The 23061-nt window shown below is 49.8% G+C and overlaps 1 protein-coding gene across 1 annotated transcript in view; it reads left to right on the top strand.

The window, feature by feature from the left end:
- LOC138257126 (vomeronasal type-2 receptor 26-like) overlaps positions 1-23061 on the top strand; it is a 92786-nt gene that overhangs the window by 8314 nt on the left and 61411 nt on the right. The window contains exon 2 of the mRNA XM_069205887.1: positions 674-808. Coding sequence (XP_069061988.1) covers positions 674-808 — 135 coding nt within the window. The remainder of the gene's footprint in view (positions 1-673; positions 809-23061) is intronic.

Raw genomic sequence — 23061 nt, 5'->3', positions numbered from 1 at the left:
GGGTACCTTTAGAATCCCCAGGATGTTGTAAAAAAAGGACTTAAGCTTCATATGGACAACTTATGTGGACAAAAACGTTAAGGGGGCTTAAGCACAAACTACCCTAAATAGACAAAAAAAGGTTTGGCACAAGTTGGGGGAAAGGCCTTGCAGCGATGGGGATAAAGTGTTCCATAAACATTTTACACCTTGCCTCTAAGTTAAGCCTGGTTACGTTTGTGTCAAGCTACCAAAGTGTTCAGCAAAGGTTAATTTGAGGTGTGCTCGTGACTTTACACTGACAGCAATTGTGGTTGCTGCTTGAGCAGGCTTTTGCCCCATCAATCAGTAACCCAATTTCTTACATTGATGTTTAGCAGTAAGGATTTCGACTTATGCTTGTGTGGTGCAGTACTGTGATTTTGCATTACACTAGAATCCTAGATAAGTAATCTGACTCCAAATCGAGACTTGTTAAATTCTCCATACTTTTCTGATTGGCTACTTTTCCTTGTTCTAAAGTTCCCTACCTCTTTATCTCATACTATGGAGATGCTCAATCTGGACAGCCTAAGCAAGGCACAGCTGCATAGGTCCTACAAGGAGAGGGGCAGCATGCAGGAAAGAAGACCCCAAAGCTGTACCTTCAGATAATTGTCGATGTTTATCATGAATCACGAGGATGCATGCCTAGGCTGAGGAATCTGAGGAAGAGGATCTTAATGAGAACGAACCTGATGAGAAGGGACTAGATTTAGGACATGAGGAGGCCCTGATTGTGGAGCTTTATAAAGAGGTTGACCATCTGCACACTGAGAGAGATCCCAGTGTGAGGTCAGGGAGCAGTGTGTTCTCCTGGAACTTGCTCCCAGAGTAGATGGTAGACAGGAAAGCAGAAAGGGAGTTCAAGCTACAGTGGGCTATGCTAAAAATAGAAGGAAAGATATCTGAGAGGGACTTGGACGAAAATAAACTGCTGCTGGAGCATGAGACGAGCCTGAAAGAACTAGAAAATCAATCCAGACAAACCTCAGAGTTCACCAGCAATGGTGGTGGCTTACCTGCAGGGTCTGAAGGTAACAGTAAGGTCCACCTACCTAAAGAAATGGTGCCCAACTATCTGATAGGAGATGATATCATCAAATGGTTTGCTGCATGTAAGGTAGCTCTGAGTGTACATAAGATTACATAAGAGAACTGGATTGGGTAGGTTGTGAAAGTCTACACCTACAGTGGGGAGGAACACACTACTCACAATAGCTGTAGATGACCAGACCAAGTATGCCCCCATGAAATCCATCCTTGTTGTATGTGAGAAAACTGGGCTAATTGCAGAGGCCCCCTAACCTTTTGCCCCCATTTTTCGCTTTTTGCTGGTGTTTTCCTGACTCTGATGGTGCCCTGGGTACTGCAACTAGTCACAGGGCCTCTGCTGTATGTAAAATGAGTATGAAAATTAGGCTAATTATAATTGTCAACCTATGTATATGTCTCTAGTATATGGTAGAGCATGTAGATTTAGGGACCACAGCATAGGTAGCGCACCCATAGGTGCACTGCTGGGGTGCCCAGGGTCATTTTAAAGGCAGGCTTGACATGCTGGCTGCTTTCAAATTAAAGTTATGTGCAAAATCAACTTAACAATTAAAAGTACTTCCAAGGTCTTAACCTGCCTTATCTTTACATATAAGTCACCCCTAAGGTGTTGTAGGGAAGTACCATCTTGCCTGGCATGTTACCCCCATATTTCACTGTATATCTGTTGTTTTAGTTGTATTTGTCACTGTGAGAAAGTAGCCTCTTTCTAGCCTTGTTACCCCCACTTTTGGCCTGTTTGTGAGTGTATGTCAGGGTGTTTCACTGTCTCACTGGGATCCTGCTAGCCAGGGCCCAGTGCCCATAGTGAAAACCGTATGTTTTCAGTATGTTTGTTATGTGTCACTGGGACCCTGCTAGTCAGGACCCCAGTGCTCATAAGTTTGTGGCCTATATGTATGTGTTCCCTGTGTAGTGCCTAACTGTCTCACTGAGGCTCTGCTAACCAGAACCTCAGTGGTTATGCTCTCTCTGTACAAATTGTCACTAACAGGCTAGTGACCAATTTTACCAATTTACATTGGCTTACTGGAACACCCTTATAATTCCCTAGTATATGGTACTGAGGTACCCAGGGTATTGGGGTTCCAGGAGAACCCTATGGGCTGCAGCATTTCTTTTGCCACCCATAGGGAGCTCTGACAATTCTTACACAGGCCTGCCACTGCAGCCTGAGTGAAATAACGTCCACGTTATTTCACAGCCATTTTACACTGCACTTAAGTAACTTATAAGTCACCTATATGTCTAACCTTTACCTGGTAAAGGTTAGGTGCAAAGTTACTTAGTGTGAGGGCACCCTGGCACTAGCCAAGGTGCCCCCACATTGTTCAGGGCCAATTCCCCGGACTTTGTGAGTGTGGGGACACCATTAAACGCATGCACTACATATAGGTCACTACCTATATGTAGCTTCACAATGGTAACTCCGAATATGGCCATGTAACATGTCTATGATCATGGAATTGCCCCCTCTATGCCATCCTGGCATAGTTGGCACAATCCCATGATCCCAGTGGTCTGTAGCACAGACCCTGGTACTGCCAAACTGCCTCTTCAGGGGTTTCACTGCAGCTGCTGCTGCTGCCAACCCCTCAGACAGGCTTCTGCCCTCCTGGGGTCCAGCCAGGCCTGGCCCAGGATGGCAGAACAAAGGACTTCCTCTGAGAGAGGGTGTTACACCCTCTCCCTTTGGAAAATGGTGTGAAGGCAGGGGAGGAGTAGCCTCCCCCAGCCTCTGGAAATGCTTTCATGGGCACATTTGGTGCCCATTTCTGCATAAGCCAGTCTACACCGGTTCAGGGACCCCTTAGCCCTGCTCTGGCGTGAAACTGGACAAAGGAAAGGGGAGTGACCACTCCCCTGACCTGCACCTCCCCTGGGAGGTGTCCAGAGCTCCTCCAGTGTGCTAACATAGTAGCAAAGACAACTACTGCAACTCTGTAACGCTGATCCTGCCGCCTTCTCGACTGTTTTCCTGGTGGTGCATGCTGTGGGGGTAGTCTGCCTCCTCTCTGCACGAGAAGCTCCGAAGAAATCTCCCGGGGGTCGACGGAATCGTCCCCCTGCAACCGCAGGCACCAAAGAACTGCATCACTGGTCCCTTGGGTCTCCTCTCAGCATGACAAGCGAGGTCCCTCGAATCCAGCAACTGTGTCCAAGTGACCCCCACAGTCCAGTGACTCTTCAGTCCAAGTTTGGTGGAGGTAAGTCCTTGCCTCCCCACGCCAGACTGCATTGCTGGGAACCGCGACTTTTGCAGATACTCCGGCCTCCGTGCACTTCCGGCGGAAATCCTTTGTGCACAGTCCAGCCTGGGTCCACGGCACTCTAACCTGCATTGCACTACCACCTAAGTTGTTCTCCGGTGACGTGGGACTCCTTTGTGCGACTTCGGGTGAGCACCGTTTCACGCATCCTTGTAGTGCCTGTTTCTGGCACTTCTCCGGACGCTACCTGCTGCTGAGAGGGCTCCTTTTCTTGCTCGACGTCCCCTCTGTCTGGTGACGCAATTTGCGACATCCTGGTCCTCCTGGGCCACAGCAGCATCCAAAAATGCTTACCTCACGATTTGCAGCTAGCAAGGCTTGTTGGTGGTCTTTCGGCAGGAAAACACTTCTACACGACTCTCCTCGGCGTGAGAGATCCGTCCTCCAAAGGGGAAGTCTCTAGCCCTTGTCGTTCCTGCAGAAACCTAAACTTCTTCTGTCCAGTAGAAGCTTCTTTGCACCCACAGCTGGCATTTCCTGGGCATCTGCCCATCTCCGACTTGCTTGTGACTTTTGGACTTGGTCCCCTTGTTCCACAGGTACCCTCGACTGGAAATCCATTGTTGTTGCATTGCTGGTTTGTGTCTTTCCTGCAGAATTCCCCTTTCACGACTCCTATGTCCTTTGGGGAACTTTAGTGCAATTTGCACTCACTTTTCAGGGTCTTGGGGTGGGCTATTTTTCTAACCCTTGCTATTTTCTAATAGTCCCAGCGACCCTCTACAAGGTCACATAGGTTTGGGGTCCATTCGTGGTTCGCATTCCTCTTTTGGAGTATATGGTTTGTGTTGCCCCTATCCCTATGTGTCCCCATTGCATCCTATTGTAACTATACATTGTTTGCACTGTTTTCTAAGACTATACTGCATATTTTTGGTATTGTGTACATATATCTTGTGTATATTTCCTATCCTGTCACTGAGGGTACACTTTACGATACTTTGGCATATTGTCATAAAAATAAAGTACCTTTATTTTTAGTATAACTGTGTATTGTGTTTTCTTATGATATTGTGCATATGACACTAAGTGGTACTGTAGTAGCTTCACACGTCTCCTAGTTCAGCCTAAGCTGCTCTGCTAAGCTACCATTATCTATCAGCCTAAGCTGCTAGACACCCTATACACTGACCCTGTCACCAGGCAGGTCGCTCCCCCCATCTGCCACGCAGCCCCCTGTGGGTTGAACCTCCGTTGCCACTTTTGCCGCCTGACTACTCGCTCCCTTTTTTCAATTCCCCTGAGCTTGTGCTTCTGTGCCACTTGTTTTTTTCCATTCTGTGCCCCTGTGTTTTGCTTTCTGTACCCCTGTGCTCTGTTGTCCCTCTCCCGCCGTCTTTTCCCGCCGTTTTTTCCCCGGGTTTTCCCCTGGGTTTTTCCCCGGGTTTTTCCCTTGCTGCTGAGCCCCTGCTGCCCCGCCCCCTTCACTCCCATTGGCCGCCCCGCTCCCACCTCCCAGCTGCTCCTCCCTCCCTCTGCCCTCATATGGAGGCCGCGAAGCGGTGGTAGAGAGCGACCTTTGACCCTGTCACTAGGCAGGTCGCTCCCCCCATCTGCCACGCAGGCCCCTGTGGGTTGAACCTCCGTTGCCACTTTTGCCGCCTGACTACTCGCTCCCTTTTTTCTATTCCCCTGAGCTTGTGCTTCTGTGCCACTTGTTTTTTCCATTCTGTGCCCCTGTGTTTTGCTTCTGTACCCCTGTGCTCTGTTGTCCCTCTTCCGCCGTCTTTTCCCGCCGTTTTTTCCCCGGGTTTTCCCCTGGGTTTTCCCCCAGGTTTTTCCCTTGCTGCTGAGTGTAGGAGGCTGGACTGGCTTGTAGTGAGTACCAAGGGGTACTTGCACCTTGCACCAGGCCCAGTTATCCCTTATTAGTGTATAGGGTGTCTAGCAGCATAGGCTGATAGATAATGGTAGCTTAGCAGAGCAGCTTAGGCTGAACTAGGAGACGTGTGAAGCTACTACAGTACCACTTAGTGTCATATGCACAATATCATAAGAAAACACAATACACAGTTATACTAAAAATAAAGGTACTTTATTTTTATGACAATATGCCAAAGTATCTCAGAGTGTACCCTCAGTGAGAGGATAGGAAATATACACAAGATATATATACACAATAGCAAAAATATGCAGTATAGTCTTAGAAAACAGTGCAAACAATGTATAGTTACAATAGGATGCAATGGGGACACATAGGGATAGCGGGCAACACAAACCATATACTCCAAAAGTGGAATGCGAACCACGAATGGACCCCAAACCTATGTGACCTTGTAGAGGGTCGCTGGGACTATTAGAAAATAGTGAGAGTTAGAAAAATAACCCTCCCCAAGACCCTGAAAAGTGAGTGCAAAGTGCACTAAAGTTCCTCTAAGGACAAAGCAGTCGTGTTAGAGGAATAATGCAGGAAAGACACAAACCAACAATGCAACAACGATGGATTTCCAATCTAGGGTACCTGTGGAACAAGGGGACCAAGTCCAAAAGTCACAAGCAAGTCGGAGATGGGCATATGCCCAGGAAATGCCAGCTGTGGATGCAAAGAAGCTTCTCCTGGACAGAAGAAGCAGAGGTTTCGGCAGGAACGAAAAGGGCTAGAGACTTCCCCTTTGGAGGACGGATCCCACTCGCCGTGGAGAGTCGTGCAGAAGTGTTTTCCCGCCGAAAGAACGCCAACAAGCCTTGCTAGCTGCAAATCGTGCGGTTAGCGTTTTTGGACGCTGCTGTGGCCCAGGAGGGACCAGGAGATCGCAAATTGGACCAGTTGGTAGAGCGGACTTCGAGAAAGACAAGGAGCCCGCTTAGCAGCAGATAGCACCCGGAGAAGTGCCAGAACAGGCACTATGAGGATGCGTGAAACGGTGCTCACCCAAAGTTACGCAAAGGAGTCCCACGTCGCCGGAGACCAACTTAGAAAGTCGTGCAATGCAGGTTAGAGTGCCGTGGACCCAGGCTTGGCTGTGCACAAAGGATTTCTGCCGGAAGTGCACAGGGGCCGGAGTAGCTGCAAAAGTCGCTGTTCCCAGCAATGCAGTCTAGCGAGGTGAGGCAAGGACTTACCTCCACCAAACTTGGACTGAAGAGTCACTGGACTGTGGGGGTCACTTGGACAGAGTTGCTGGATTCGAGGGACCTCGCTCGTCGTGCTGAGAGGAGACCCAAGGGACCGGTAATGCAGCTTTTTGGTGCCTGCGGTTGCAGGGGGAAGATTCCGTTGACCCACGGGAGATTTCTTCGGAGCTTCTAGTGCAGAGAGGAGGCAGACTACCCCCACAGCATGAACCACCAGGAAAACAGTCAAGAAGGCAGCAGGATCAGCGTTACAGAGTTGCAGTAGTCGTCTTTGCTACTATGTTGCAGTTTTGCAGGCTTCCAGCGCGGTCAGCAGTCGATTCCTTGGCAGAAGGTGAAGAGAGAGATGCAGAGGAACTCGGCTGACCTCTTGCATTCGTTATCTAAAGTTTCCCCAGAGACAGAGACCCTAAATAGCCAGAAAAGAGGGTTTGGCTACCTAGGAGAGAGGATAGGCTAGCAACACCTGAAAGAGCCTATCAGAAGGAGTCTCTGACGTCACCTGGTGGCACTGGCCACTCAGAGCAGTCCAGTGTGCCAGCAGCACCTCTGTTTCCAAGATGGCAGAGGTCTGGAGCACACTGGAGGAGCTCTGGACACCTCCCAGGGGAGGTGCAGGTCAGGGGAGTGGTCACTCCCCTTTCCTTTGTCCAGTTTCGTGCCAGAGCAGGGCTAAGGGGTCCCTGAACCGGTGTAGACTGGCTTATGCAGAAATGGGCACCAAAAGTGCCCATGAAAGCATTTCCAGAGGCTGGGGGAGGCTACTCCTCCCCTGCCTTCACACCATTTTCCAAAGGGAGAGGGTGTAACACCCTCTCTCAGAGGAAGTCCTTTGTTCTGCCATCCTGGGACAAGCCTGGCTTGACCCCAGGGGGGCAGAAACCTGTCTGAGGGGTTGGCAGCAGCAGCAGCTGCAGTGAAACCCCAGGAAAGGCAGTTTGGCAGTACCAGGGTCTGTGCTACAGACCACTGGGATCATGGGATTGTGCCAACTATGCCAGGATGGCATAGAGGGGGCAATGCCATGATCATAGACATGTTACATGGCCATATTCGGAGTTACCATTGTGAAGCTACATATAGGTAGTGACCTATGTGTAGTGCACGCATGTAATGGTGTCTCCAGCACTCACAAAGTCGGGGAATTTGCCCTGGACAATGTGGGGGCACCTTGGCTAGTGCCTGGGTGCCCACACACTAAGTAACTTTGCACCTAACCTTTACCAGGTAAAGGTTAGACATATAGGTGACTTATAAGTTACTTAAGTGCAGTGTAAAATGGCTGTGAAATAACATGTGCGTTATTTCACTCAGGCTGCAGTGGCAGGCCTGTGTAGTATTTGTCAGCGCTCCCTATGGGTGGCAAAAGAAATGCTGCAGCCCATAGGGATCTCCTGGAACCCCAATACCCTGGGTACCTCAGTACCATATACTAGGGAATTATAAGGGTGTTCCAGTATGCCAATGTGAATTGGTAAAATTGGTCACTAGCCTGTTAGTGACAATTTGTACAGAGAGAGCATAACCACTGAGGTTCTTTTTAGCAGAGCCTCAGTGAGACAGTTAGGCACCACACAGGGAACACATACATATAGGCCACAAACTTATGAGCACTGGGGTCCTGACTAGCAGGGTCCCAGTGACACATAACAAACATACTGAAAACATAGGGTTTTCACTATGAGCACTGGGCCCTGGCTAGCAGGATCCCAGTGAGACAGTGAAAACACCCTGACATACACTCACAAACAGGCCAAAAGTGGGGGTAACAAGGCTAGAAAGAGTCTACTTTCTCACACAACCCCCCCCCCAAACGAAGGACAATAAGGCTAACCTTGGCCAGTTGAGACTTTATTGTCTAAGTGGTGATAAGTAGAGAGTAGCTCTGCAATAGACTGGTTACTCCCTTTATCATCCACTATATGGTTACTTCCTTGTGGGGATGTAAACCACCCTGTTTGAAGTTTTTTAGCTAAGCAACAATGTGAAGATGTATTTTCAGAGTTTCTATCAGTAAGTTTTAGTTTAGAGCAGTGGGAATTGTCCACTGAACCTATTTGTAATGATGGAAATGCCAGACAGGGATGCTGTCTCAGAAAAGCCATAGCTGGGCAAAAACTTTGTCCATATGGCTGGAAGAGAGAACAGGGATGCTGTTTCTCTTGAGTTGGAGCAGAGCAGGGATGCTGTCCTATGAGCTCCACACTAGGGCAGGGATGCTGGCCTAAGTGTTGTGAGGCAGTGCAGGTTTTCTGCACTAAAGTTTCTCTGGGAGGGTTGGAGGGATGCTCCATGTTAACTAAAATGGTGCTCTTTTCCTCACCAATGTTAGTTATCCCACAGAGAGGTACTTCTACCTCAGGGAGTACAGTTTTGTCAACTGATGATTCCCTTGGAACAGGTGCCACCCCAGGAGAGGTTTCTCCCACCACAGGAACGGTATCCTGAATGGTAGGGTGGTTAGGGGATACTGTGATACCCTTTTTACCTGTTGATGGAGAGGGATCCTGAGTTTTCAGGCCTTCTCTCTTTGCTTTTTCATTTCAGTAGAAATGAGAGGGAACAATTCCTCTGGGATGCCCAGCATGGCTGCATGGGCATAAAACTCTACATCAGCCCAACCTGAGGCCTCTAGGTCATTACCTAAGAGACAGTCTACAGGTAAGCTAGGTGATACCACCACCTGCTTAGGGCCAGTAACTCCACCCCAACTAAACTGAATTATAGCTAAGGGAAGAAACTTAGTGGAGTTATGGACATCAATAATCTTATACTGTTGTCCAGTGATGTGTTGATCAGGGTGCAGTAGGTTTTCAGTCACCAAAGTGATACTGGCACCTGTGTCCCTGTAGGCCAAGGCCTCAACACCATTTATTGAAACTGTCTGCCTGTACTTATCCATTGTAAGGGGACAAGCAGCCAGTGTGGCAAGGCCAATGCCACTAGGTGTGACAGAAACTGTCTTCGGACTGACTACCCCAGTTTCTACTATGGACCCATAAGTGAACCCAACTACACCCTAAACTTGACTGTTGCAAGCAGTCCCACCACTAGTACCACTACTGCTAGGGGCACTAGAGCTTGATGTATTAGTGGTGGTAGGCTCAGGGGTTTTACCTGGACAGGACTTATCCCCTGGCCTATGGCCTCTATTTTTACACACAAAGCACCAAGGCTTTTTAAATTGTGTAGGTTGAGAAGAAGAGGAAGAATTTGTTTTATCCCCACCCCCTGAAGAGTGCTTAAGATTTGAAGTGGGATCTTTGGTTTTACCCTTGTCCCCATGCTTATCTTGAGATTTTTCACCATCTTTCTTCTTAGTGTTCTCTTTGTCACCCCCTGTATGAACTTTTCTGTTCACCCTTGTTCTGACCCATTTGTCTGCCTTCTTTCCCAATTCTTGGGGAGAGGTCAGATCAGAGTCCACCAAGTACTGGTGCAACAAATCAGACACACAATTATTAAGAATATGCTCTCTCAGGATCAAGTTATACAGGCTGTCATAATCAGTAACTTTACTGCCATGTAACCACCCCTCCAAGGCCTTCACTGAATGGTCAATGAAATCAACCCAGTCTTGTGAAGACTCCTTTTTGGTCTCTCTCAACTTTATCCTGTATTGTTCAGTGGTTAAGCCATAACCATCCAGGAGTGCATACTTAAGTACTGTAAAATGATTGGCATCACTTTCTTTCACAGTAAGGAGCCTATCCCTACCTTTTCCACTAAATGATAGCCATAGGATAGCAGCCCACTGCCTTTGAGGGACATCCTGTACAACACAGGCCCTCTCAAGTGCAGCAAACCACTTGTTAATGTCATCCCCCTCCTTATAAGGGGGAACTATCTTATGCAGATTCCTGGAATCATGCTCTTTTGCAGGATGACTATGGGGAATACTGCTGCTGCCACCATGGGTTTCTAAACCCAGTTTCTGTCTCTCCTTCTCTACTTCTAAAGTCTGTCTATCCAAATCCAGCTGTTGCTTCTTGAGCTTCAGTCTGGTTTGTTCCACTCTCAATCTATTGAGCTCCCTTTCTAACAATCTGTCATCAGGGTGGGTGGGAGGGACATGCCTTGAAACAGAAGTATGGTGAGAATGGACAGAAGGAGACCTGTCCCTTACAGAGGACACCCTAACAGCTTGGCTGACAGAAACATCATTTCTACTGTGATGAGAATGAATGCTCTTGCTATGATGTGAGACAACACTATCTGTATGGTGTGACTCAACATCAGTACCAACTATGCTAGACTGTCTAGTAATGGGCAGGCTTGGAAGTTTCTTTCCTGAATCTTTTCCTGGAGGAGTCCCTGGATCATATTGAGAACCATTAGCTACTTTTTCTACAGATGGGGCACTTCTAGCCTTATCCTGTTCTCTAAGCATGTTAAGTAACAGTTCCAAGGAAGGATTCTTCCCTACACTCAAACCTCTCTCTACACAGAGACTCCTTGCTCCTTTCCAGCTAAGGTGGTCATGTGCAAGTTTGGACAGATCAACATTTTGGCCTGTGCCAGACATTTTTAGAGAGAGTTAAAGTGATAGAAAAAGAGAAAAAAGTTTGTCAGAGCTTTTTAGAAAGACAGAGAAAAATAACTTTTTAAACTTTTTAGAACTTTTTAGAAAGTTTAGAAGTACTTTTCAGCACTTAGAAAAGAGTGAAAAGAGAAAATGCAAAACTTTTTGGCTATGTGTATATACACTGAACTTGTTTTGTATATTTTTCTCTTATGAAAAGTACAATGACAAGAGTGGTAAGTAGTCTCAAAGCACTTATCCCACCGCTGCACAACCAATGTAGGAGGCTGGACTGGCTTGTAGTGAGTACCAAGGGGTACTTGCACCTTGCACCAGGCCCAGTTATCCCTTATTAGTGTATAGGGTGTCTAGCAGCATAGGCTGATAGATAATGGTAGATTAGCAGAGCAGCTTAGGCTGAACTAGGAGACGTGTGAAGCTACTACAGTACCACTTAGTGTCATATACACAATATCATAAGAAAACACAATACACAGTTATACTAAAAATAAAGGTACTTTATTTTTATGACAATATGCCAAAGTATCTCAGAGTGTACCCTCAGTGAGAGGATAGGAAATATACACAAGATATATATACACAATAGCAAAAATATGCAGTATAGTCTTAGAAAACAGTGCAAACAATGTATAGTTACAATAGGATGCAATGGGGACACATAGGGATAGGGGCAACACAAACCATATACTACAAAAGTGGAATAAGAACCACGAATGGACCCCAAACCTATGTGACCTTGTAGAGGGTCGCTGGGACTATTAGAAAATAGTGAGAGTTAGAAAAATAACCCTCCCCAAGACCCTGAAAAGTGAGTGCAAAGTGCACTAAAGTTCCCCTAAGGACAAAGCAGTTGTGTTAGAGGAATAATGCAGGAAAGACACAAACCAACAATGCAACAACGATGAATTTCCAATCTAGGGTACCTGTGGAACAAGGGGACCAAGTCCAAAAGTCACAAGCAAGTCGGAGATGGGCATATGCCCAGGAAATGCCAGCTGTGGATGCAAAGAAGCTTCTACTGGACAGAAGAAGCAGAGGTTTCGGCAGGAACAAAAAGGGCTAGAGACTTCCCCTTTGGTAGACCGATCCCTCTTGCCGTGGAGAGTCGTGCAGAAGTGTTTTCCCGCCGAAAGAACGCCAACAAGCCTTGCTAGCTGCAAATCGTGCGGTTAGCGTTTTTGGACACTGCTGTGGCCCAGAAGGGACCAGGAGGTCCCCAATTGGACCAGGAGGTAGAGGAGACGTCGAGCAAGAGAAAGAGCCCTCTTAGCAGCAGGTAGCACCCAGAGTAGTGCCAGAAATAGGCACTACGAGGATGCATGAAACGGTGCTCACCCGAAGTTACACAAAGGAGTCACACGTCGCCGGAGACCAACTTAGAAAGTCGTGCAATGCAGGTTAGAGTGCTGTGGACCCAGGCTTGGCTGTGCACAAAGGATTTCCGCCGGAAGTGCACAGGGGCCGGAGTAGCTGCAAAAGTCGCAGTTCCCAGCAATGCAGTCTAGCGAGGTGAGGCAAGGACTTACCTCCACCAAACTTGGACTGAAGAGTCACTGGACTGTGGGGGTCACTTGGACAGAGTTGCTGGATTCGAGGGACCTCGCTCGTCATGCTGAGAGGAGACCCAAGGGACAGGTAATGCAGCTTTTTGGTGCCTGCGGTTGCAGGGGGAAGATTCCGTCGACCCACAGGAGATTTCTTCGGAGCTTCTAGTGCAGAGAGGAGGCAGACTACCCCCACAGCATGCACTACCAGGAAAACAGTCGAGAAGGCGGCAGGATCAGCGTTACAGAGTTGCAGTAGTCGTCTTTGCAACTATGTTGCAGTTTTGCAGGCTTCCAGCGCGGTCAGCAGTCGATTCCTTGGCAGAAGGTGAAGAGAGAGATGCAGAGGAACTCGGCTGAGCTCTTGAATTCGTTATCTAAAGTTTCCCCAGAGACAGAGACCCTAAATAGCCAGAAAAGAGGGTTTGGCTACCTAGAAGAGAGGATAGGCTAGCAACACCTGAAGGAGCCTATCAGAAGGAGTCTCTGACGTCACCTGGTAGCACTGGCCACTCAGAGCAGTCCAGTGTGCCAGCAGCACCTCTGTTTCCAAGATGGCAGAGGTCTGGAGCACACTGGAGGAGCTCTGGACACCTCCCAGGGGAGGTGCAGGTCAGGGGAGTGGTCACTCCCCTTTCCTTTGTCCAGTTTCGTGCCAGAGCAGGGCTAAGGGGTCCCTGAACCGGTGTAGACTGGCTTATGCAGAAATGGGCACCAAAAGTGCCCATGAAAGCATTTCCAGAGGCTGGGGGAGGCTACTCCTCCCCTGCCTTCACACCATTTTCCAAAGGGAGAGGGTGTAACACCCTCTCTCAGAGGAAGTCCTTTGTTGTGCCATCCTGGGATAAGCCTGGCTTGACCCCAGGGGGGCAGAAACCTGTCTGAGGGTTTGGCAGCAGCTGCAGTGAAACCCCAGGAAAGGCAGTTTGGCAGTACCAGGGTCTGTGCTACAGACCACTGGGATCAATGGATTGTGCCAACTATGCCAGGATGGCATAGAGGGGGCAATTCCATGATCATAGACATGTTACATGGCCATATTCGGAGTTACCATTGTGAAGCTACATATAGGTAGTGACCTATGTGTAGTGCACGCATGTAATGGTGTCTCCAGCACTCACAAAGTCGGGGAATTTGCCCTGGACAATGTGGGGGCACCTTGGCTAGTGCCAGGGTGCCCACACACTAAGTAACTTTGCACCTAACCTTTACCAGGTAAAGGTTAGACATATAGGTGACTTATAAGTTACTTAAGTGCAGTGTAAAATGGCTGTGAAATAACGTGTGCATTATTTCACTCAGGCTGCAGTGGCAGGCCTGTGTAGTATTTGTCAGAGCTCCCTATGGGTGGCAAAAGAAATGCTGCAGCCCATAGGGATCTCCTGGAACCCCAATACCCTGGGTACCTCAGTACCATATACTAGGGAATTATAAGGGTGTTCCAGTATGCCAATGTGAATTGGTAAAATTGGTCACTAGCCTGTTAGTGACAATTTGTACAGAGAGAGCATAACCACTGAGGTTCTGGTTAGCAGAGCCTCAGTGAGACAGTTAGGCACCACACAGGGAACACATACATATAGGCCACAAACTTATGAGCACTGGGGTCCTGACTAGCAGGGTCCTAGTGACACATAACAAACATACTGAAAACATATGGTTTTCACTATGAGCACTGGGCCCTGGCTAGCAGGATCCCAGTGAGACAGTGAAAACACCCTGACATACACTCACAAACAGGCCAAAAGTGGGGGTAACAAGGCTAGAAAGAGGCTACTTTCTCACACTGAGCCCCTGCTGCCCCGCCCCCTTCACTCCCATTGGCCGCCCCGCTCACACCTCCCAGCTGCTCCTCCCTCCCTCTGCCCTCATATGGAGGCCACGAAGCGGTGGTAGAGAGCGACCTTTGACCCTGTCACCAGGCAGGTCGCTCCCCCCATCTGCCACGCAGCCCCCTGTGGGTTGAACCTCCGTTGCCACTTTTGCCGCCTGACTACTCGCGCCCTTTTTTCTATTCCCCTGAGCTTGTGCTTCTGTGCCACTTGTTTTTTCCATTCTGTGCCCCTGTGTTTTGCTTTCTGTACCCCTGTGCTCTGTTGTCCCTCTCCCGCCGTCTTTTCCCGCCGTTTTTTCCCCGGGTTTTCCCCTGGGCCTAAGGCAAGCCCGTCTGCACCCGTCCGCGCCTGGACCACACCCAGCACCAGCACCAGAACCCCTGGAACCCGCACCCCCGCAACGCCAGACTGCACTACGACGCAAGCACCCTCCACGCACTCAACACCAGACGAGACCAGCCCTGCTACCGGGCCACCCCGAAACGCACCCAGGGGCCTTTCACCTGCCGGAACTGCAGATTCTCCATCATCCAACCCTCCACACCACCAGCCAGAGAACCCAACCACCTCCGCTGCATCCTCCTCAACACCCACTCTGCTCGCAAGCACGCCATCGAACTTTGGGATCTCCTAGACTCCACTGCCCCTGACGTTGCCTTCCTGACGGAGACCTGGCTGAACGCCACCTCAGCACCAGACATTACCATAGCCATCCCACAGGGCTACAAGATCTCCCGCAGAGACCGCACCAACGGAGTGGGAGGAGGAATCGCCATCATCCACAAAGACTCCATCAAAATCTCAACGAACACCGATGACACCCTCACCACCGCCGAGCACATGCACTTCCAGATCCACACCGACCCCAACACCACCCTCAGAGGAACTCTCATCTACAGACCTCCCGGACCCCGCCCACAGTTCAGTGACACCATCGCTGACCTCATCAGCACCCACGCCCTCGCTTCCACGGACTACATCCTCCTCGGGGACCTGAACTTCCACCTCGAGAACAACAACGACGCCAACTCCACCGCCCTGATCGACAACCTCGCCAACCTCGGACTCAAACAGCTAGTAACGACACCCACTCACGCCGCTGGACACACGCTTGACCCCATCTCCTCCGCAAGCCCCCACGTCTCCTTCAACCACACCACCGAACCACACTGGACCGACCACAGATACGTCCACTTCACGTTCAGAAAACCCACCACACACCACCGCACCCAACAGCTACCACGCTGCTGCTGGGGCAAGGTCACCGGGGACCAACTGACTACCGCCCTCGCCCTGAGACCACCCACCAACCCCACCGACCCAGACACTGCCGCGACCAACCTCACACAGTGGATCAACGACTGCGGCAACACCCCCGCCCCTCTCAAGACCTTTACAACCAACCACACCAACAAGAAAGCCGCCTGGTTCATCGAGGACCTCCGTATCTCCAAGCACACCTGTCGGAAGCTGGAGAAGAAATGGCTCCACGACCGAACACCAGACAACCACACAGCCCTCAAAAGTGCCACCCACAGACATCACCAACTCATCAGGACCGCCAAGAAGACCGCCTTCAAGGACCGCCTAGACAACAACGTACACAACACCAAAGAGCTCTTCAGCATTGTGAAAGAACTCTCCAACCCCAGCTCCATCACCAACGACATCCCGCAATCTCAAGACCTGTGCAACTCCCTGGCCACCTTCTTCCACCGCAAGATCACCGACATCCACGACAGCTTCAACCCCGACCCCCCCTCACCCACCACCGAGTCCACCACCCCTTCGACTACCACTCGCACCAGTCGCCTGACCGCCTGGTCCAGCGCAGCGACGAAGACACCATCAAAACCATGAACTCCATCCACTCCGGATCCCCATCAGACCCCTGCCCTCACCACGTCTTCAACAAAGCCAGCGCAGCCATCGCGTCCCACCTCCGGAAAACAATCAACTGTTCCTTCGAGACAGCAACCTTCCCAGAAAGCTGGAAGCACGCCAAGATCAACGCCCTTCTGAAGAAGCCCAAGGCGGACCCCATGGACCTCAAGAACTTCCGTCCCATCTCCCTGCTCCTTTTCCCGGCAAAAGTGACCGAGAAGATTGTCAACAAACAGCTGACCCGCTACCTCGAAGTCAACAACATCCTGGACCCGTCCCAATCTGGTTTTCGCAGTAACCACAGCACAGAGACCGCCCTCATCGCCGCCACTGACGACATCCGGACCCTGATGGACAAAGGAGAAACAGCTGCCCTCATCCTCCTGGACCTATCAGCAGCCTTTGACACGGTCTGCCACCGCACCCTATCAGCACGCCTCCATGACGCCGGTATCCAAGAGAAGGCCCTGGCCTGGACCACATCCTTCCTCTCCGGCAGAACCCAGAGCGTCCGCCTCCCACCCTTCCGCTCCAAAACCACTGAGATCATCTGCGGCGTCCCACAGGGATCCTCCCTCAGCCCGACACTGTTCAATATCTACATGGCCCCCCTCGCCCACGTCGCACGACAACACAACCTCAACATCATCTCCTACGCCGACGACACCCAGCTGATCATATCCCTCACCGAAGATCCCGACACCGCCAAAGCTAACCTCCACCGAGGAATGAAGGCCATAGCCGACTGGATGAAGGACAGCAGACTGAAGCTGAACTCAGACAAGACGGAGGTCCTCATTCTCGGACCCACCCCATCAGCCTGGGACGACTCTTGGTGGCCCACGTCACTAGGCACAGCCCCGGAACCCACGGACCACGCACGCAACCAGGGGGTCATCCTCGACTCCACTCTCTCCATGACCAGGCAAGTCAACGCCATCTCCGCGTCCTGCTTCAACACCCTCCGTATGCTCCGCAGGATCTTCAAATGGATCCACCTTGACACGAGAAAAAACGTTACCCAGGCCCTCATCACCAACAGACTCGACTACGGGAACGCCCTCTACTCAGGAACTACAAACAAGCTCCTGAGACGACTCCAACGCATCCAGAACGCCTCGGCCCAACTCATCCTCGATGTCCCCCGCCGCAGCCACATCACACTCCACCTAAGAGGCCTGCACTGGCTCCCCATCAACAAAAGGATCACCTTCAAGCTCCTGATCCACGCACACAAAGCACTGCACAACACCGGACCCACCTACCTCAACAACCGACTCAGCTTCCACACCCCCACCCGAAGCCTCCGCACAGCCAACCTCGCCCTTGCCACAGTCCCCCGCATCCGAAAAACCACAGCCGGCGGCAGATCCTTCTCCTACCTCGCCGCCAAGACCTGGAACACTCTCCCCACCATCCTACTACAGACCCAGGACCTGCTGGCCTTCAGAAGACTCCTCAAGACCTGGCTCTTCGACCAGTATCACCCCCCCTCCCCAGCGCCTTGAGACCCTTGCGGGTATGTAGCGCACTTTACAAATGCAGTGATTGATTGATTGATACACTAATAAGGGATAACTGGGCCTGGTGCAAGGTGCAAGTACCCCTTGGTACTCACTACAAGCCAGTAAAGCCTCCTACATTGGTTGTGCAGCGGTGGGATAAGTGCTTTGAGACTACTTACCACTCTTGTCATTGTACTTTTCATAAGAGAAAAATATAAAAAGCAAGTTCAGTGTGTGTACACATAGCTAAAAAGTTTTGCATTTCCTCTTTTCACTCTTTTCTAAGTGCTGAAAAGTACTTCTAAACTTTCAAAAAGTTCTAAAAAGGTTTAAAAGTTTTTTTTCTCTGTCTTTCTAAAATCTCTGACAAACTTTTTGCTCTTTTTCTATCACTTTAACTCTCTCTAAAAATGTCTGGCACAGGCCAAAATGTTGATCTGTCCAAAATTGCATATGATCACCTTAGCTGGAAAGGAGCAAGGAGTCTCTGCATAGAGAGAGGTTTGAGTGTAGGGAAGAATCCTTCCTTGGAATTGTTACTTAACATGCTTAGAGAACAAGATAAGGCTAAAAGTGCCCCATCTGTTGAAAAAGTAGCTAATGGTTCCCAAACTGATCCAGGGACTCCCCCAGGAAAAGATTCAGGAAAGAAACTTCTTATCCTGCCCATTACTAGACAGTCTAGCATAGTTGGTACTGAGGTGGAGTCACATCATACAGATGGTGTGCTCTCACATTACACTGTCAGCCAAGCTGTTAGGGTGCCCTCTGTAAGGGACAGGTCTCCTTCTGTTCATTCTCATCATACTTCTGTGTCTAGGAATGTCCCTCCCACTCACCCTGATGACAGATTGTTAGAAAGGGAGCTCAATAGATTGAGAGTGGAACAAACCAGACTGAAGCTCAAGAAGCAACAGCTGGATTTGGATAGACAGACCTTAGAAGTAGAGAAGGAGAGACAGAAACTGGGTTTAGAAACCCATGGTGGCAGCAGCAGTATTCCCCATAGTCATCCTGCAAAAGAGCATGATTCCAGGAATCCGCACAAGATAGTTCCCCCTTATAAGGAGGGGGATGACATTAACAAGTGGTTTGCTGCACTTGAGAGGGCCTGTGTTGTACAGGATGTCCCTCAAAGGCAGTGGGCTGCTATCCTATGGCTATCATTTAGTGGAAAAGGTAGGGATAGGCTCCTTACTGTGAAAGAAAGTGAAGCCAATGATTACAAAGTTCTTAAGAATGCACTCCTGGATGGTTATGGCTTAACCACTGAACAATACAGGATAAAGTTCAGAGAGACCAAAAAAGAGTCTTCACAAGACTGGATTGATTTCTTTGACCATTCAGTGAAGGCCTTGGAGGGGTGGTTACATGGCAGTAACGTTACTGATTATGACAGCCTGTATAACTTGATCCTGAGAGAGCATATTCTTAAGAATTGTGTGTCTGATTTGTTGCACCAGTACCTGGTGGACTCTGATCTGACCTCTCCCCAAGAATTGGGAAAGAAGGCAGACAAATGGGTCAGAACAAGGGTGAACAGAAAAGTTCATACAGGTGGTGACAAAGAGAACAATAAGAAGAAAGATGGTGAAAAATCTCAAGATAAGCATGGGGATAAGGGTAAAACCAAAGATCCCACTTCAAATCTTAAACACTCTTCAGGGGGTGGGGATAAAACAAATTCTTCCTCTTCTTCTCAACCTACACAATTTAAAAAGCCTTGGTGCTTTGTGTGTAAAAACAGAGGCCATAGGCCAGGGGATAAGTCCTGTCCAGGTAAACCCCCTGAGCCTACCACCACTAATACATCAAGCTCTAGTGCCCAAAGCAGTAGTGGTACTAGTGGTGGGACTGCTGGCAACAGTCAAGTTAAGGGTGTAGTTGGGTTTACTTATGGGTCCATAATAGAAACTGAGGTAGTCAGTCCCAAGACAGTTTCTGTCACACCTAGTGGCATTGGCCTTGCCACACTGGCTGCTTGTCCCCTTACAATGCATAAGTACAGGCAGACAGTTTCAATAAATGGTGTTGAGGCCTTGGCCTACAGGGACACAGGTGCCAGTATCACTTTGGTGACTGAAAACCTAGTTGCTCCTGAACAACACATCATTGGACAACAGTATAAAATTATTGATGCCCATAACTCCACTAAGTTTCTTCCCTTAGCCATAATTCAGTTTAGTTGGGGTGGAGTTACTGGCCCTAAGCAGGTGGTGGTATCACCTAGCTTACCTGTAGACTGTCTCTTAGGTAATGACCTAGAGGCCTCAGCTTGGGCTTATGTAGAGTTTTATGCCCATGCAGCCATGCTGGGCATCCCAGAGGAATTGTTCCCTCTCATTTCTGCTGAAATGAAAAAGCAAAGGAGAGAAGGCCTGAAAACTCAGGATCCCTCTCCATCAACAGGTAAAAAGGGTATCACAGTATCCCCTAACCACCCTGCCATTCAGGATACCATTCCTGTGGTGGGAGAAACCTCTCCTGGGGTGGCACCTGTTCCAAGGGAAGCATCAGCTGGCAAAGCTATACTCCCTGAGGTAGAAGCACCTCTCTGTGGGATAACTAACATTGGTGACAAAAAGAGCACCATTTTAGTTAACATGGAGCATCGTGTGAGAAGGTAGCCTCTTTCTAGCCTTGTTACCCCCACTTTTGGCCTGTTTGTGAGTGTATGTCAGGGTGTTTGTCACTGTTTTCACTGTCTCACTGGGATCCTGATAGCCAGGCCTCAGTGCTCATAGTGAAAACACTATGTTTTCCGTATGTTTGTTATGTGTCACTGGGATCCTGCTGGTCAGGACCCCAGTGCTCATAAGTTTGTGGCCTATATGTATGTGTCACTGGGACCCTGTCACACAGGGCCCCAGTGCTCATAGGTGTGCATGTATATGTTCCCTGTGTGGTGCCTAACTGTCTCACTGAGGCTCTGCTAACCAGAACCTCAGTGGTTATGCTCTCTCATTACTTCCAAATTGTCACTGACAGGCTAGTGACCATTTTTACCAATTTACATTGGCTTACTGGAACACCCTTATAATTCCCTAGTATATGGTACTGAGGTACCCAGGGTATTGGGGTTCCAGGAGATCCCTATGGGCTGCAGCAATTCTTTTGCCACCCATAGGGAGCTCTGACAATTCTTACACAGGCCTGCCACTGCAGCCTGAGTGAAATAACGTCCACGTTATTTCACAGCCATTTTACACTGCACTTAAGTAACTTATAAGTCACCTATATGTCTAACCTTTACCTGGTAAAGGTTAGGTGCAAAGTTACTTAGTGTGAGGGCACCCTGGCACTAGCCAAGGTGCCCCCACATTGTTCAGAGCCAATTCCCTGAACTTTGTGAGTACGGGGACACCATTACACACGTGCACTACAGATAGGTCACTACCTATATGTAGCTTCACAATGGTAACTCCGAATATGGCCATGTAACATGTCTAAGATCATGGAATTGCCCCCTCTATGCCATCCTCGCATTGTTGGTACAATTCCATGATCCCAGTGGTCTGTAGCCCAGACCCTGGTACTGCCAAACTGCCCTTCCTGGGGTTTCACTGCAGCTGCTGCTGCTGCAAACCCCTCAGACAGGCATCTGCCCTCCTGGGGTCCAGCCAGGCCTGGCCCAGGATGGCAGAACAAAGAACTTCCTCTGAGAGAGGGTGTGACACCCTCTCCCTTTGGAAAATGGTGTGAAGGCAGGGGAGGAGTAGCCTCCCCCAGCCTCTGGAAATGCTTTCTTGGGCACAGAGGTGCCCAATTCTGCATAAGCCAGTCTACACCGGTTCAGGGACCCCTTAGCCCCTGCTCTGGCGCGAAACTGGACAAAGGAAAGGGGAGTGACCACTCCCCTGACCTGCACCTCCCCTGGGAGGTGTCCAGAGCTCCTCCAGTGTGCTCCAGACCTCTGCCATCTTGGAAACAGAGGTGCTGCTGGCACACTGGACTGCTCTAAGTGGCCAGTGCCACCAGGTGACGTCAGAGACTCCTTCTGATAGGCTCCTTCAGGTGTTAGTAGCCTATCCTCTCTCCTAGGTAGCCAAGCCCTCTTTTCTGGCTATTTAGGGTCTCTGTCTCTGGGGAAACTTTAGATAACGAATGCATGAGCTCAGCCGAGTTCCTCTGCATCTCTCTCTTCACCTTCTGATAAGGAATCGACCGCTGACCGCGCTGGAAGCCTGCAAACCTGCAACATAGTAGCAAAGACGACTACTGCAACTCTGTAACGCTGATCCTGCCGCCTTCTCGACTGTTTTCCTGCTTGTGCATGCTGTGGGGGTAGCCTGCCTCCTCTCTGCACCAGAAGCTCTGAAGAAATCTCCCGTGGGTCGACGGAATCTTCCCCCTGCAACCGCAGGCACCAAAAAAGCTGCATTACCGGTCCCTTGGGTCTCCTCTCAGCACAACGAGCGAGGTCCCTCGAATCCAGCAACTCTGTCCAAGTGACCCCCACAGTCCAGTGACTCTTCAGTCCAAGTTTGGTGGAGGTAAGTCCTTGCCTCACCTCGCTGGGCTGCATTGCTGGGAACCGCGACTTTGCAAGCTACTCCGGCCCCTGTGCACTTCCGGCGGAAATCCTTTGTGCACAGCCAAGCCTGCGTCCACGGCACTCTAACCTGCATTGCACGACTTTCTAAGTTGGTCTCCGGCGACGTGGGACTCCTTTGTGCAACTTCGGCGAGCACCGTTTCACGCATCCTCATAGTGCCTGTTTCTGGCACTTTTCCGGGTGCTACCTGCTTCAGTGAGGGCTCTATGTCTTGCTCGACGTCCTCTCTCTCTTCAGGTCCAATTTGCGACGTATTGGTCCCTCCTGGACCCCAGCAGCGTCCAAAAACGCCAAATGCACGATTTGCATGTAGCAAGGCTTGTTGGCGTCCTTCCGGCAGGAAACCACTTCTGTACGACTCTCCAAGGCGAGAGATATCCGTCCACCAAATGGAAAGTCTCTAGCCCTTTTCGTTCCTGCAGAAACCTCAGCTTCTTCTGTCCAGTCGAAGCTTCTTTGCACCAGCAGCTGGCATTTCCTGGGCTTCTGCCCATCTCCGACTTGCTTGTGACTTTTGGACTTGGTCCCCTTGTTCCACAGGTACCCTAGATTGGAAATCCACAGTTGTTGCATTGCTGGTTTGTGTCTTTCCTGCATTATTCCTCTAACACTACTTCTTTGTCATTAGGGGAACGTTAGTGCACTTTGCACTCACTTTTCAGGGTCTTGGGGAGGGTTATTTTTCTAACTCTCACTATTTTCTAATAGTCCCAGCGACCCTCTACAAGGTCACATAGGTTTGGGGTCCATTCGTGGTTCGCATTCCACTTTTGGAG

The sequence above is a fragment of the Pleurodeles waltl genome, chromosome 1_2 (genome assembly GCF_031143425.1).
Source record: "Pleurodeles waltl isolate 20211129_DDA chromosome 1_2, aPleWal1.hap1.20221129, whole genome shotgun sequence".
NCBI lineage: Eukaryota > Metazoa > Chordata > Amphibia > Caudata > Salamandridae > Pleurodeles > Pleurodeles waltl.
This window is presented reverse-complemented; position numbering and strand designations above follow the sequence as displayed.